At 48.0% G+C, this 13,681-nt stretch overlaps 1 protein-coding gene across 1 annotated transcript in view; it reads right to left on the bottom strand.

The window, feature by feature from the left end:
* SHISAL2A (shisa like 2A) overlaps window positions 1-13,681 on the bottom strand; it is a 58,602-nt gene that overhangs the window by 29,645 nt on the left and 15,276 nt on the right. The window contains 3 exon segments of the mRNA XM_007198571.2: window positions 9,527-9,643; window positions 11,799-11,953; window positions 11,956-12,045. Coding sequence (XP_007198633.1) covers window positions 9,587-9,643; window positions 11,799-11,953; window positions 11,956-12,045 — 302 coding nt within the window. The 3' untranslated portion in view covers window positions 9,527-9,586.

Here is a 13,681-nt window from a genome sequence, read left to right as displayed (position 1 = left end):
GTTGGGTTAGGACAGAGACTGCTGCCCTTAGCCTGGAGTTTAGACTGGAAATGGAGAAGGAGTTGGGGTGAGGGCTGGCTTCTTGGATGTTCTCTCCTCCTTTTCTCCATCCATTCATTCAATTAGCTAACATTTGCTGAGGCCCCTCAGTGGCAGACCATGTCAACTCCATGCCCTGGAGTTGACAGTCTGTATCGGAAGAGACCAGCACGGACACTGACAACCCAGCGTGGTGAGGGCTGCGACATAGGGAAGTTGTAGGGGCTGTGGAAGTTCAAAAGTGTTCCTAGAGGAATGCTGTCTGAGCTGACTCTGGAATCAGGATGCAGTTGGGGGACACGTGTGTGGTGGGAAGGCAGCCTCAAGGGCCAAAGCACATGGAAATTCCCTAGCATCTAGGTGGGGGCCTCAGATCAAGGTGCTAACGACTGCAGACTGTCCAGTTGTTTGGGCCCACGAGTTTGATCTGTCCAGGTCTAATATAATTGCCTTCAGACCCCTCTCCCCAGCTATTCCAATAACTGACAAATTCAAGTCTCTTGCAATCATTTCCAACCAGGGGAAGATAATTGGCTCTAATGTCTGGAGACTTTTCCTGGTTACGAGAGAACAGGATGTTCTGGAGGTGCAAAGCCTCCTACCTCCCAGCCATCCTGCTGCCATGCCCTTTCTTCCTGGCCCACACCTTAGCCAGGCCCTCATCCCAACAGCTGCGTGGGCCACGTATTCTCCTGCTGTCCATCTCAGTTACAGCAACTTTAAAATGAGCTCCAGAGTGGTGTGGGGAATGCTCACTAAACGGGGAGGCAAGGGAACTGCGTTCAAACCCTGGCTCTTGAATGAGGCTTCATAGATGGCACTGTGTGAGGTTGGGGAGGGCACTTCCTCTCTCTAGGCCTCGGCTTTGCCATCAGTGAAAAGAGGGAAAGGATGCAAAGATTGCTAAGACCTCTTCCTGCCCTGACATTCCGTGTCTCTGTTGAATCCTGGATGTCCTGCTTTCAGCCTGCTCCTTTGAAATAAAGGCCGTGTGACAGAGCAGACTCTGGAGACAGGAGACCTAGACATGATTTGGGTTCTGACTTGCTTTGTGAGCTTGGGACAATCACTAAACCTCTCTGAGCCCCGGTTTTCTCGATTGGTAAACTGAGGTAATACCTACTTCACAGGGTTTTGTGAGGCTCCAATGAGCTAAAAGGACTATGATGATGATGGTGGTGGTAGTGGTGACGATGAGGATGGTGATGATGATCCGTCTGCATAGCAGTCAATCTCTTGGAATAAATTACAATTGTGCACATAGCCAGAAAGTTAGGGGACAGCTCCAGAGTCATAGGGAATATGAACAAGGTTTTAAAAGCCTTCCCCGGGACTTCCCTGGTGGTCCAGTGGGTAAGACTCTGTGCTCCCAAGGCAGGGGGCCCGGGTTCAATCCCTGGTCCGGGAACTAGATCCCGCATGCGGGCCACAACTACGACCTGGTGCAGCCAAAATAAATAAATAATAAAAAGAAAAAAAAATCCTTCCCATGGCTGAGCTACTACTGAGGAGGAAAGGGGGATTAATCTTTGCTAACGACCCATATCCATATTTTTTTCCCATTCCTACGAGGTGGGTGTTAGTGTACCCACTTACTAGCTGAGTGACCAGTAGATAAACCCTTCAGAGACTCAGTCTCTTCATGTGTAAAGTGTAATATTACCTGATTCAAGATTGCTGATACCTGTAGTGGACATTGCCTACTTTTGGCTGCTCCGAATCCAAACACTTGGCCTACTTGGAGGAATTCCAAGCTACATGGAAGATGAAGGGGGCAGCTGCTCTTCACCTGATCCCTGAGGGTCTGGGCTGGGCCAGGTTGGTGCCCCAGCTGGGCCTTGAATCTGGTGGGAGTTAGAGGGGTGAGGACCGTCAGAGATTACTTCAGGAGGAGGCTGCAGTGGGGACCAGAGCCCAACGTTGCGGTCATGAGCAGCAAGAGGCTGTGTGGCTTGGGGTGGAGTCTGCCCTAAACAGTTCCTATGGCAGAACTTGGGCTGTGCCCAGCTGCCCCTGATGCATGTCTAGGTCTCCAGTCTCCCCATCATTTCAGTGAGCCATCCAGTAGCCTTCTAATAAAGCTCTTTTTTGCTTAGTTTTGCCAGAGATGGTTTAAATTGTTTGCAACTGAGAACCTTAACTGGTATGGAGTAAATCATGTAACATGCCAGACACAGTGCCTAGCATATAGCAAGCACTGAAAAAAACTACACACACACACACACACACACACACACACGCACACAGAAACTAAGGTTCAGAAAAGTAAAATAAGAAAATTCCCTGGTGGTCCAGTGGTTAGGACTCCACGCTTCCACTGCAGAGGGGCACGGGTTCGATCCCTGGTTGGGGAACTAAGATCTTACAAGCCACATGGTGCGGCCAAAAAAAAAACCAGAAGTAAAGTAACCTGCCTGAGGTCACACAGCAAGGCTGCGGTGCTGGTATAGGACTGACCATGAACATCTTAGTAGTACAGTGTATTTATATATCACTTTCCATCACACATTATTGTTGAACAGTTCATTGTTGATACGCTGGTTCAAAAGCCTCAAAACACCCCATGAGGCCCATAGGACCAGAATCCTTTCTTTAGATAGAGAGGAAGGTACTACCTCAAGGTAACCCTGTAAACAGTAGTGGCCTGGAACTCGGGTCTCAAGTGTGCAGCCCAGGACTGGTGCTCTGGTGGTGTCCACGCATGTGGGGTCACATGTACATATACTGCTGCATCCTGTGAAGCAGACCCATCTGAATACGTGGATCCCTGGTACATTAGAGACCTGGGGTGAATCAGAAGCTGCCTGAGAGGCCAGCAGGGAGGGAACATCATGTACCAGACCTACAGAAAGGAATGCTCCTTAAGCCACTATGCTGATCTGGGGTGTGAGGGAATAAGGGTGTTTGGGGTACCGGATGGGGGTGGGGAAGTGGGAGGTGGAGTCATCCTAAACTGGGGCCTCCTCTGCTGGGCCTCCTAATCAAGGGGTTTTGATTCCTGCAGTGTTGGCGAAATGGCTTAATTGGACCTAATGGGAGAAAATGTGTGATGGACATGGATAATACAGGAAATGAGGCCCCAACAAAAGCTGGCTGGAGGAAGGCTGATGAACTGAAGACAGGTCTGATGGGAATTAGGCTAAGGCTCCATGGGTGAGCCCAGAAGGTGAGCAGCAGGGACAGCTGCCCTGCCCCAGGGGCCTAGGACCATACTGCTCACCTGGGTCTCCATCCTGCCCTGCCCTTCAGACCTTGACTTCACACTTGTATGGAATCAGAACATGTCAGACTCACGGGGTTCTGGGATTAGAATCAGGCTCAGGATTCTAGAATCACAGACTTTAGCATCACATATGTTAGTCATAGAAAATTTTGGAACCTAATCGTTTGACAATTGGAGACCCTTGGGAAAAATTTAGGAGATCCTTCTCCAACCTTCTTTTAATAACAGTAAATAACATCTGTTGAACATATCCCAACTTCCAAAGTCCTTTCACATCACTGCATCACACTGGAGTGGGTGGTATTCTACCTTCAGATTAAGTAATGTGCAGAAGATCAAAATGAGCCAGTTGGGACTGGAACCCAGCTTTGCAGAATAAATTCTATTTTTCATATGCCAAAGTTTTGATACCCTTGTCTTCCAGAGTTGTGAAAACACTTTTAACTACTTGGTATAATGTGTCCAAATTTTTGGATGTTTGTTGTGTAAATTCTGCACGGTCATGTACCATTTTTCTTAATGCATTCTGGCATACTGCAGTGCTCTAAAATGTGATTATCCTTGTTGCATCAGCATAATCAGGGCTGGTACATTCTGCGATAGCTTTTTGGCAGCTTTTATCATCCAGCACTATTTTCAGTGAACAAAGGACTTAAACAACATATCCAAGAATAGATTTAAAGTCACTAATGTAAAGACTGAACTTCAAATCACTCTAGGTTTAGTCAGAACACGTTCTGATCTTAGAATAAAAAGTTAAACTACCAAAAATGCAGAAAGAAGAAAAAAGGGAAAACAATCCTCCCTGATTAGGAGCACATACGGCCACACAGAGGGATGGTTGTGGTGAGGAAGGGGTGCCCCTTGTGGAGCAAAGCTGTGTTTATGATGCTGCCAGTAACAGGCTGCTGGTAACCTGCGGCAAATCCCTGCCCTTCTCTGGGTCTCAGTTTTCCTCAATTTCAAATGGGGATAATAATTCCTGTCTTGGGAAAGTTCGGGAGTTTATCAGCCCTGGGGCAGATGTGCAGCCACAGGAGAAACAGCTTAAAGAGAGGGTGAAGGGGGAGGGGTGCGGAACAGCAGGGGCTGTTGCGTGGGGCTTACGGTCTCCATGGTAACGCACGGCAGCCAGGAGAGGAGGCGGGGCTTGAGAACCCGGAGCAGGAGGTTTTGAAAATGAAGGTTTGACAAAGAAAGCTCCCTCCTCCCTGGAGAAAGGCCTTCTCGGAGACAGAGCTCTGCACTCGAGCAGCCCTCTGTGCCGAGTGCACGTTGCTTCTTTGCTCATGTTACAGACAGGTCCAGAGAGAGGTCGAGTGTCACCAGCAAGTCACTGGCAGGGCGGGCATTCGAACCCAGCTGTGCCGACCTCTGATCCTTGCTCTTCTCTGTACCAGAATGTTGTTTCTCTGAACCTTGGTCTCCCCGTCTATACAATGAGACAGTTGAAAGGGTAGGTTTCCAAAGGCCCTTTGAGCTCTAACTGTGTTTGATCAAACTATTAGTAAACACACCGGAGGTGGTGAATACTAAGAGGAGGATCATGCAGTCTGTGAGGCGTGGGCTGATTTGTCTTTGCGTCCTCCACCCCAATACATGCGGAGGCACAGAGGAGACATCTGGTATTTGTGGAATGAATGTTTATGTAAATGGACACATTCATTCTTTTGTTCCAGAAGGTTTAAAGAGCACCTACTATGTGCCAGGTACTGTGATAGTTCAGAGAAGGGCTCACTCACTGAGGGCTGAAGGCTTGCTGGAGAAGGAAGCCCTGGGTGAGGGAAAGGTGAGGAAAAGGGCGCCCAAGTGGGCGCAGGTGAGGGAGAGGACTCTAGTGCCTCGAGCTGCCCTACAAAATGCCCTGCATTCATGTCCTGGGGCTTCCCAGCCAAGCATGATTTCTCTCCATCTCCAGTCTCCAGAAGGATGATTTCATTCTCAAGGCTCCTGCTGGGCAGCGAGTCAGGCAGCGGGGCCAAGACCTTTTCTTGGAAAAGGTGAAAAAATTCTGTTGAAGAAGAAGGTGGGGCAGGTGGCCCCTGCTGGCTTCTCCCAGGAGGGCCCTCTTTGTTTGCTTTCCCAGCTGGCTTATAGGACGGAAGGTGTATTGAGGTCATGCCTCTTCCTCAGCTGGTATGGCAAAAACAGCACTGAACTGGGAGTCAGAGACCTGAATTCAAATTCTGACTCTACCTCCAGCTCAATGTGTGGCCTTGGGCAGGTTGTTTTTGGTTCCTTGGTCTTACTTTGCTAAAAAAATATGGGGATAGTGATCTTCATAGTGGTGTAGTGAAAATCAAATGGGAAAATTGGTTATGAAATCCTTCCTACCTCCTCACCAAAGTCATATTTATCATTTACTGTGATCCACAGATTTTACAAACATTATCAATACAATCTGAGCAACAATCCTGCAGTGTTGCTATTTGTTATTTAACATATGAGGAAACTGAGGCTCAGAGGAGTGAAGAAATTTGGCCAAGGCTACACAGCTAGGAAGCCACAGAGCCAAGATCCAGACCCAAGTCTTTCTGACCGAAGTATAACTCTAACAGCAGATCCCTTGGAATTTTTATTCCTTCACCAAATAACATTTATTTATTTTTTTTTTTTTAATTTTTTTTTAATTTTTATTTATTTATTTTTATTTTATGGCTGTGTTGGGTCTTCGTTTCTGTGCGAGGGCTTTCTCTAGTTGCTGGCAAGTGGGGGCCACTCTTCATCGCGGTGCGCGGGCCTCTCACTATCGTGGCCTCTCTTGTTGCGGAGCACAGGCTCCAGACGCGCAGGCTCAGCAATTGTGGCTCACGGGCCTAGTTGCTCCGCGGCATGTGGGATCTTCCCAGACCAGGGCTCGAACCCGTGTCCCCTGCATTGGCAGGCAGACTCTCAACCACTGCGCCACCAGGGAAGCCCCCAAATAACATTTATTGAGCATATACCATGAGAGAGCTGGCAGCTGGGATAGATTAATTAATACAACACTATCAATCAGGGTGCCAGAAGGAAAAAGATGGCATTTCTCAAATTGGGTAATTTGAGAAGAGTTTAATAAAGGGATTATGTAATACAGGGACAAGGAATAGGGCAAGTAATGTTAGGGCACTAGTTACTACCCTTAGGCCTAAAGGAGCAAGGAGGTAGCAATTACAAGAATCTCTCTCAAAGAGAGCTGTGGTAAGGACAGTGTGACAGGAGCTATGTCCTTGGTATAGAGATGCAGCCAGCCCATGATGTAACTTCAGGGAGGAAGCTAGGGGAATTTATACTCTGCTGGGACTTTAGTTGACCAAACCCTAACAGAATCCAAAGGGCACAGTAGTGCCTTAATGTAAATCATGCAAATCATCCTTCTAAGATATGGAGAGTGGGTCTGGAGTGGCAAACAGAAGATGGCACAAAGACGTTTCTTTCCTCTAATGAGGGGCTTATCAAAAAACGGAGAAGACAGGTATATTCACAGTTGTAATGAAATATGAAAAAAGAATTATACCAGTAATCTGTTGCTGTGTAAAAAACTACCCCAAAACATATGGCTTAAAACAGTAACCACTTATTTGCTAATGAGTCTGTGGATTGGCACTTTGGGCTAGGCTTAGCTGGCGGTTCTTCTGCTGATCTCACCTGGGGTCACTCAGTAGTTGCAGTAATCTGGTAGCTCAGCTGGGAGCTGGTTGGCCTGGGGGCCTCAGTGGAGAGCTCACGTATATTCTACATGGTCTCATCTGCCAGCAGGCTAGCCCAGGCTTCCTTACATGGTGACACTGCATTCCAAGAGGGTGAGAGAGGAAGCTGCAAGGTCTTTTGAGGCCTAGACTCAAAATAGCGCAGTGTCACTTCTGCCATTTGCTGTTTGTCAAAGCAAGTCACAAAGTCGGCACAGAAACAAAGGATGGAAAAATACATTCCACTACTGGATGGGAGGGGTGGCAAAGTTTCATTGCACTAATGCAACGCCATGTAGGCTTGTATAACCTATCTTAGTGGTAAGCCATCTTTCAAACGATGAATGAAGAAATCATAGCACTTTCCAAACTATTGTAATTGTGTATTAATCTATCAGTCTTTCCCCAATAGCCTGAGAACTCCCCAAGAGCAGGAATTATGACTGATTCATTTCTTTGTTCCTAGAGCTCAGGGCAAGGCACACAAAACATATTAAGTGTAGTTTATTGAATGACTATGGCTGGGGGTGGGGTGGTACATAGTCTACTCGTCCAAAGCCCTTGGAGCCACAAGTGACCCTCTTTAAATATAAAGTTGACATTATAGAACACTTCCTCTACCTCACTGAGACCCTTCAAATATTGCCATGGTCCATCAAGGTCAAATTCAACCCCCTCTTCCTCCACAAAGGTGTCCAAACTACTTCTTTTCTCCTGTTTTAGAATCTCTGCAACTCTAATGGCCTTTTACCCCACAGCTTGGCATTTGCTTTTGAAATCTTATTACTCTCTAGGGGTTTCATGGGTCAAACCTACTTTTCATCCCTAGTGAGTAATCCCCTAAGGGCAGGGCTGCATCCTCTATCCCTTAAGGCTTGTCACAGTGCTGGGCTCACAGTACATCCTCAATCAACACTCCCTGGGACTTCCCTGGTGGTCCAGTGGTTAAGACTCCATGCTTCCAATGCAGGGGGCTCAGGTTTGATCCCTGGTGGGGGAACTAAGATCCTACATGCTGCATGGTGCAGACAAAAAAACACAAAAATAACAACAACAAAAACCACTCCCTGAGTGGACCACCCACTCTGGATGGCCTTGATCCTGTGAGGTACGTAGAAGGTGTGCAGGGAGCCACTCACACCCTTGTGAGTGTTCCACACATGAAAGCATCCCAGGTCTCTGGGACAGAGCAAGGCATGTTGCTCCCCTGGGCTCTGGCCTGTGCCCTGGGCTTTGGTTGCCTATACTCTGGCCCCTGAGCTAACTGGACACAGACCAGGAGGAGCAGTGTCCCAAATGGCAGTGGCATGGCCTCCTCCTGACAAGAGGAGAGATGTCCAAGGCTTGAGCCATTTCTTGTGGGCACACGATCCATCACTGTCCATCAGACTTCTGACATTTCAGGAACCACAGGGGCAGCTGTTGAACAGGCCCTGAAAGCAGAGCTCCTGGTGGCAAATTTTACTTCAGTGTCATAAAGAACATAAAAAACTATCGCATAAGGTGCCGAGTTCCTTCCAATGCTTTAAACCCTTTCCTATGGCTCGTCCTTGCCAGGAGGATGAAGCCCAAGCCCCTTGATGTGGCAAAGACTTCAGGACTTGGCCCGTATATCCCTCCAGCTTTAAATCTCACCATCCCTCACCTTGACTGTAGTGTTCACCAAACTCAACTACTTCTTGTTCCTTGAAATCATCATATGCTGTCTCTTAGCTCTGGGTCTTTGTGTATCAGTTCCCTCTGCCTTGAATGCTATTCTCCGTCTTGTACCACAAACTCCCGTTCCCCCATCAGTGGATCCTTCAAGCCTTAATTCGGGCATCACTTTCTCCAGGAAGCCTTCCCTGAAGCTTTTGGCTGGGTTAGGGATCTCCCATAGATGCCATAGCCATGAACTCCTTGAGGATGGGGACTGGGATTTCATTTAGCCCAGATCCTGGCAGAGAATCACTGTCAATCAATGTTGAAGGAACAAACAAATGTGCATATTTGAGGAGAGGCTAGAAAACCACCTGACAGGAGTGCCATAAAGGTGAGTGGAAAGTTCTAATATTTCCAAGTTCTAAGATCCAAGAGTTCCCTAATTCTTGGCCGAAGATTGAGACTTGGGCTCCACTCCATCTAGAGCCCTCTCCGCAGTGAGCCACCTCCACCCCCTGCCCTCTGAGTGTTTGTTCTCAGGCAGGCACACGCACATGTTCTGAACATAACCAGGAAAGCAATTTACAAGAAATAATTGCCGGTCAATGTGTGCTTAGGAGCGGCAGTGAGCTCAGACTATTTCTGTCTGTGCGTCAGCCCACCCGGCTTCCTTCCTCCTTGGCTGCCTTGGGGGAGGGGGTTCCTGCACCACCGGTTGGGCAGTTTGTTTCCAACCTAGGCCTGAAGCAAGCCAACCCCATTGTGACCCAGCTCTGGGGGCTGATTGAATTCAAACCAGAGAAGCTGAACAAGGGCAATGAGGAGGAGCACTGGAGGGGGGTGGGGGAGGAGTTTTATGGGGCCTGGGATGTGTAGATCAGCAGAGGCAGCACAGAAATCTATTTTCCACCTATCCCCACCCCATCCACAGAGGCTCTGGCTGGGGAAAACCTACCAGGCCTTCAGCCCTGCTCAGTGTGAGGTCTCCTCCTAGCCTCCACAGCTCCAATTCTCTTTATTCTTCCTGGCCGGTGGAGCTCAAAGGGTGGTCCCAGCCCAGCAGCAGCAGCACCTGGAACGAGTTAGAAATGCAAATTCTGAGGGCTTACTCCAGACCTACCCAATCAGACACTCCGAGGGCAGGGAGCAACAATCTGTGTTTTAAATAAGCCCTCCAGCTGATTCTGATGCAGGCTGAAGTTTGAGAACCATGGGCTTAGGCCACTGATGACCACTTGAGTTTTTAGAATTTACAGATCATCTCCCCCTAACAGACCATCAACAGCCTAAAAATAAGGTCTTTATAGGATTCTTCCTTGTAACCTGCCAGAAGGCCAGCACAGAAAGTGTTCTGAGAAAAACTGAATTTTCCTAATGGGGGTACCAAGGAGAGAGACAGGATCTGTGCTGTGAAATGTCACGTAGAGCATCAGTGACTAAATCTCCCACCTATCACCCATTCCTGCCACACACACACACACACACACACACACACACACAGGTACCCTAAGCTCTCTCTACAACAAATAACTTGCAATTCCTGGGCTGTGCTAGGCTCTCTCACTGTTTTTGAACAGGCTGTACTCTGGCCATAATTTCTTCTGACTCTGTCTCACCTGGAAACTTTGACTCATCTTTGATGATTCAGCTCAGACATCACTTATTCCTCCCTCCAGCTGCATAAAGGGCCACCAGTGGGCCCACTGCCCTTTTGTGTGCCCACCTCACCCTCCATATGAACCCCTTGAGGGCAGGAGCTGTGGCTGATTCCCTGTTGTTTCTGGTAACCTGCACAGGTCCTGGCACAGGATAGACACCACGGAATGTACAATAAGGGGACAAAGGTGCTGGGTTTAGAGTGCTGAGAATAACACACGCACACACACACACACACACACACACACACACACACACACACAAAAGACCACAAAAAAAGCAAGACCAGAACCAAAATCTCTTGATTTGCAGCCTAGGGCACTTCTCAGGTGACTCACCCTGCCTTGCTGCCCATCATATACCCTTGGCTGGTTCAGGCCCCATGCACAGATATCTAAGAGTGACCATTTCAGTGTTGCCAAATCCAGTAGTGAGTCATATCACTGTCAGGAATGTCAAGAACTGCCTTCAGTGGCTACTGAGTCTCCCCATCTTTGCCTCGCGCCCCCAAGGCAAAGCCTAAAGCCATTGCCAAAATTAAGATAAGGAGAGCAGCTGGGAGAGAGGGGAGGCAGTCAGCATCCTGCCCTAAGATTCCTTTGCTATCAGACTAACAATATTTTAAAAACCCAATAATAATAGATAACACAGTGCTTTCCGTTAGCCAACACTGTTCTAAGTGTGATGCTTTGCATGGACTAAGTAGTTTAATCCTCCCCCAAGCCTTACGAGGTAGATATTGCTGTTATCCCTGCTTGTACAGATGATTAGGCACAAATGTTATTTAGCAAGTAAGGGCAGGGACCAGATTTAAAGCAGGCATTTGGCCCCAGAGTCCCTGCTCTTAATTACTAAGTTATATTGAAAAACACTCACCTGTAATTTTTGGAGTTTTTGTAGTACTTTCATGTTTAGGAAGAGAGTTCATATCCATCAACTCATTGAACACTCACCGTGACCCTGCAAGGGAACTGAGGCTCAGCTAGACTAAGGGACTTTATCCAGGCCACACTGTGGAGCCTATTAACCATTCGTTCCCTCCCTCACGCGATCATTCACTCTTTCATTCACCTGAGGAACTGAATGATATTAAACACGGCTGGGCCCTGTGTATGTACCCTACACTCCCTCTCCTTCTGTTCCTTGGCAAGGGACTCACTCCAGGAGCGACACAGAGCTGCTGGAGGGGCACGAGTCACCTGCCCCAGGGTCCTGGTCATCTTCCCTGGGCTTCCTAAGTACATCTGCTCTGTGGCAGGAAGACCAAGTCCGAATTCTCTGACTCCCCAGGTTAGGCGAGGGGCTCCTCTGAGTCTCCACAGGCCCCAGGCTTCTCCTTGATTGCCTGCAGCTGTTACGACCATTTTACCGGGGACCCATGTCTAAACTCCCTTCGGCCCACAGTGGGCCAGGCAGAGCACTATGGCTGGATCCACAGTAAGACCTGAGTGGGTTTGCTAGGAAAAGCCCTCATTTATGCCTCTAGGTTCCAAAGTCCCTTTGATTATCCCCAGCCCCACCTTTTTACCAAGAAGAGAGACTCCAGAAGAGGATGGTGCAGAGACATTTACAGGGTGTTTATGGAGCTGGTCTAGACTGGGGACAGGGTCCTCCTCTGGGCTGCCTGGAATGTCACCGGCCGTCACTGTAGCCATGAAGCAGTGCCGGAGGAGGCGTTTGGGGTCCATGGCCTGCTGTTCATTGCAGTCCGGCCATGGGTTCAGGAAGGGTGACTCTGCCCGAGAGGGTTCACTCCTGGCACCTCCACTGAATTGCCCATGTTCCCACCTTGGCAGTCAGGCGGTACCTCGTCAGGGTCTGGAAAACAGCAAGCCGAGGGCGTGGGGCTTCCTCCTGCAGCCCTTCCTTTCCATCAGGATCATACACGCTGAACTTCCCTGAGTGCTTACCTTGGGCAGGACTGTGCTCAGAGTCTTAAATGCATCATTCATTTAACAAATATTCATTAACAATATACCACATCATGAACTAGGAACTGTCAATGTTTCTCATGAACTTAACGTTTAATGGGGGAGACAGACAATAAACAATTGTTAGGACATGTGAAGACTTCACCTTCACCATAAACCTGTGTGGTAGGTACTATTAAACTATTAAAAACCTGTGTGGTAGGTACTATTAAAAATTTTATAGGTGAAGATACAGGCTTACTACACAGCTAGCCTGCAGGGAAGTGCTAGAAATTTTAAAAACATACATTATTCTCTGCTTTAAGAACAGATTTCATGAGTCTCTTCACTGGCTGCTTAATCCTCTCCTCCTTTTATACCTGAGCTTGATAGGAAGCTCACTTGGCCTTATTATATCCTACTTCCCATTCATGACTTATTCTGCTGCAGCTTGCTTGGTTTCTGCCCTCAACAGAACTTGAAACTTTTTGTCACTAAATCCCATGGTTACTTATAAGTTATTGTCTCCCTTGGCTTATCGGGAGCATTTGACACAATTAAGCATTCCTGCCTTCTTGGATAAAAAAAAGTATATCAAGTGTTCAAGCCAGAAATGTGAGTCAACTCTCACACCTTCTCCCCCTACCCCTTTCCAAAGTCAAGCAATTCACCAGGTCCTGTTGATTCCACCAAATCACTATCTGCCATTTCCACCCATTCTCTCCATCCTCAAGGCCACCACACTAGGTCGGGCTTTCATTTTCTTCTGCCCAGGCAAAATAGCCTTCGGTTGGGTCCCCTCCAGTCCACCTTCCAGGCTATAGCCGGAGAGATCTTTTTATTTATTTTATTTTATTTTTTTGGCTGTGTTGGGTCTTTGTTGCTGCGCGTGGGCTTTCTCTAGTTGTGGCGAGTGGGGACTACTCTTTGTTGCAGTGCGTGGGCTTCTCATTGCGGTGGCTTCTCTTGTTGCCGAGCACGGACTCTAGGCACGCGGGCTTCAGTAGTTGTGGCACACGGGCTCAGTAGTTGTGGCACATGGGCTTTGCTGCTCCACGGCATGTGAGATCTTCCCAGACCAGGGCTCGAACCCATGTCCCCTGCATTGGCAGGCTGATTCTTAACCACTGCATCACCAGGGAAGTCCAAAGAGATCTTTCTAAGGTGAAGTGAGTTCATGTACTGCTCTTTCTCAAAAGCATTCAACATCTTCCCATTACCCGTGATCCTTGAGGTGCATTCAAGGTTCTTCATGTACTAGCCCCATCATCCCTTCTGTAGCTTTTTTACTACTACTCTTCCCTCAAGAACTCTATGCTTTATTATACCAAAATTTCATTGTTCACTGAATGGGTCCATTCCTTCACATCTCTGGGTCTCCGCTTTTACTGTTTCTTCTGCCTGGAATGACATTTTATACCTTCTTTGTCTAGAAAACTCCTATGCTTTAAAACCCATTGCTGGAAGAGACCGAGGATGAATGGTGCCTCTGAAACCAAGGGAAGAGTGAATTTCAAGAAGGAGGCTGTAGGGCTTCCCTGGTG

Source organism: Balaenoptera acutorostrata, chromosome 1, assembly GCF_949987535.1.
Source record: "Balaenoptera acutorostrata chromosome 1, mBalAcu1.1, whole genome shotgun sequence".
Lineage (NCBI taxonomy): Eukaryota > Metazoa > Chordata > Mammalia > Artiodactyla > Balaenopteridae > Balaenoptera > Balaenoptera acutorostrata.
This window is presented reverse-complemented; position numbering and strand designations above follow the sequence as displayed.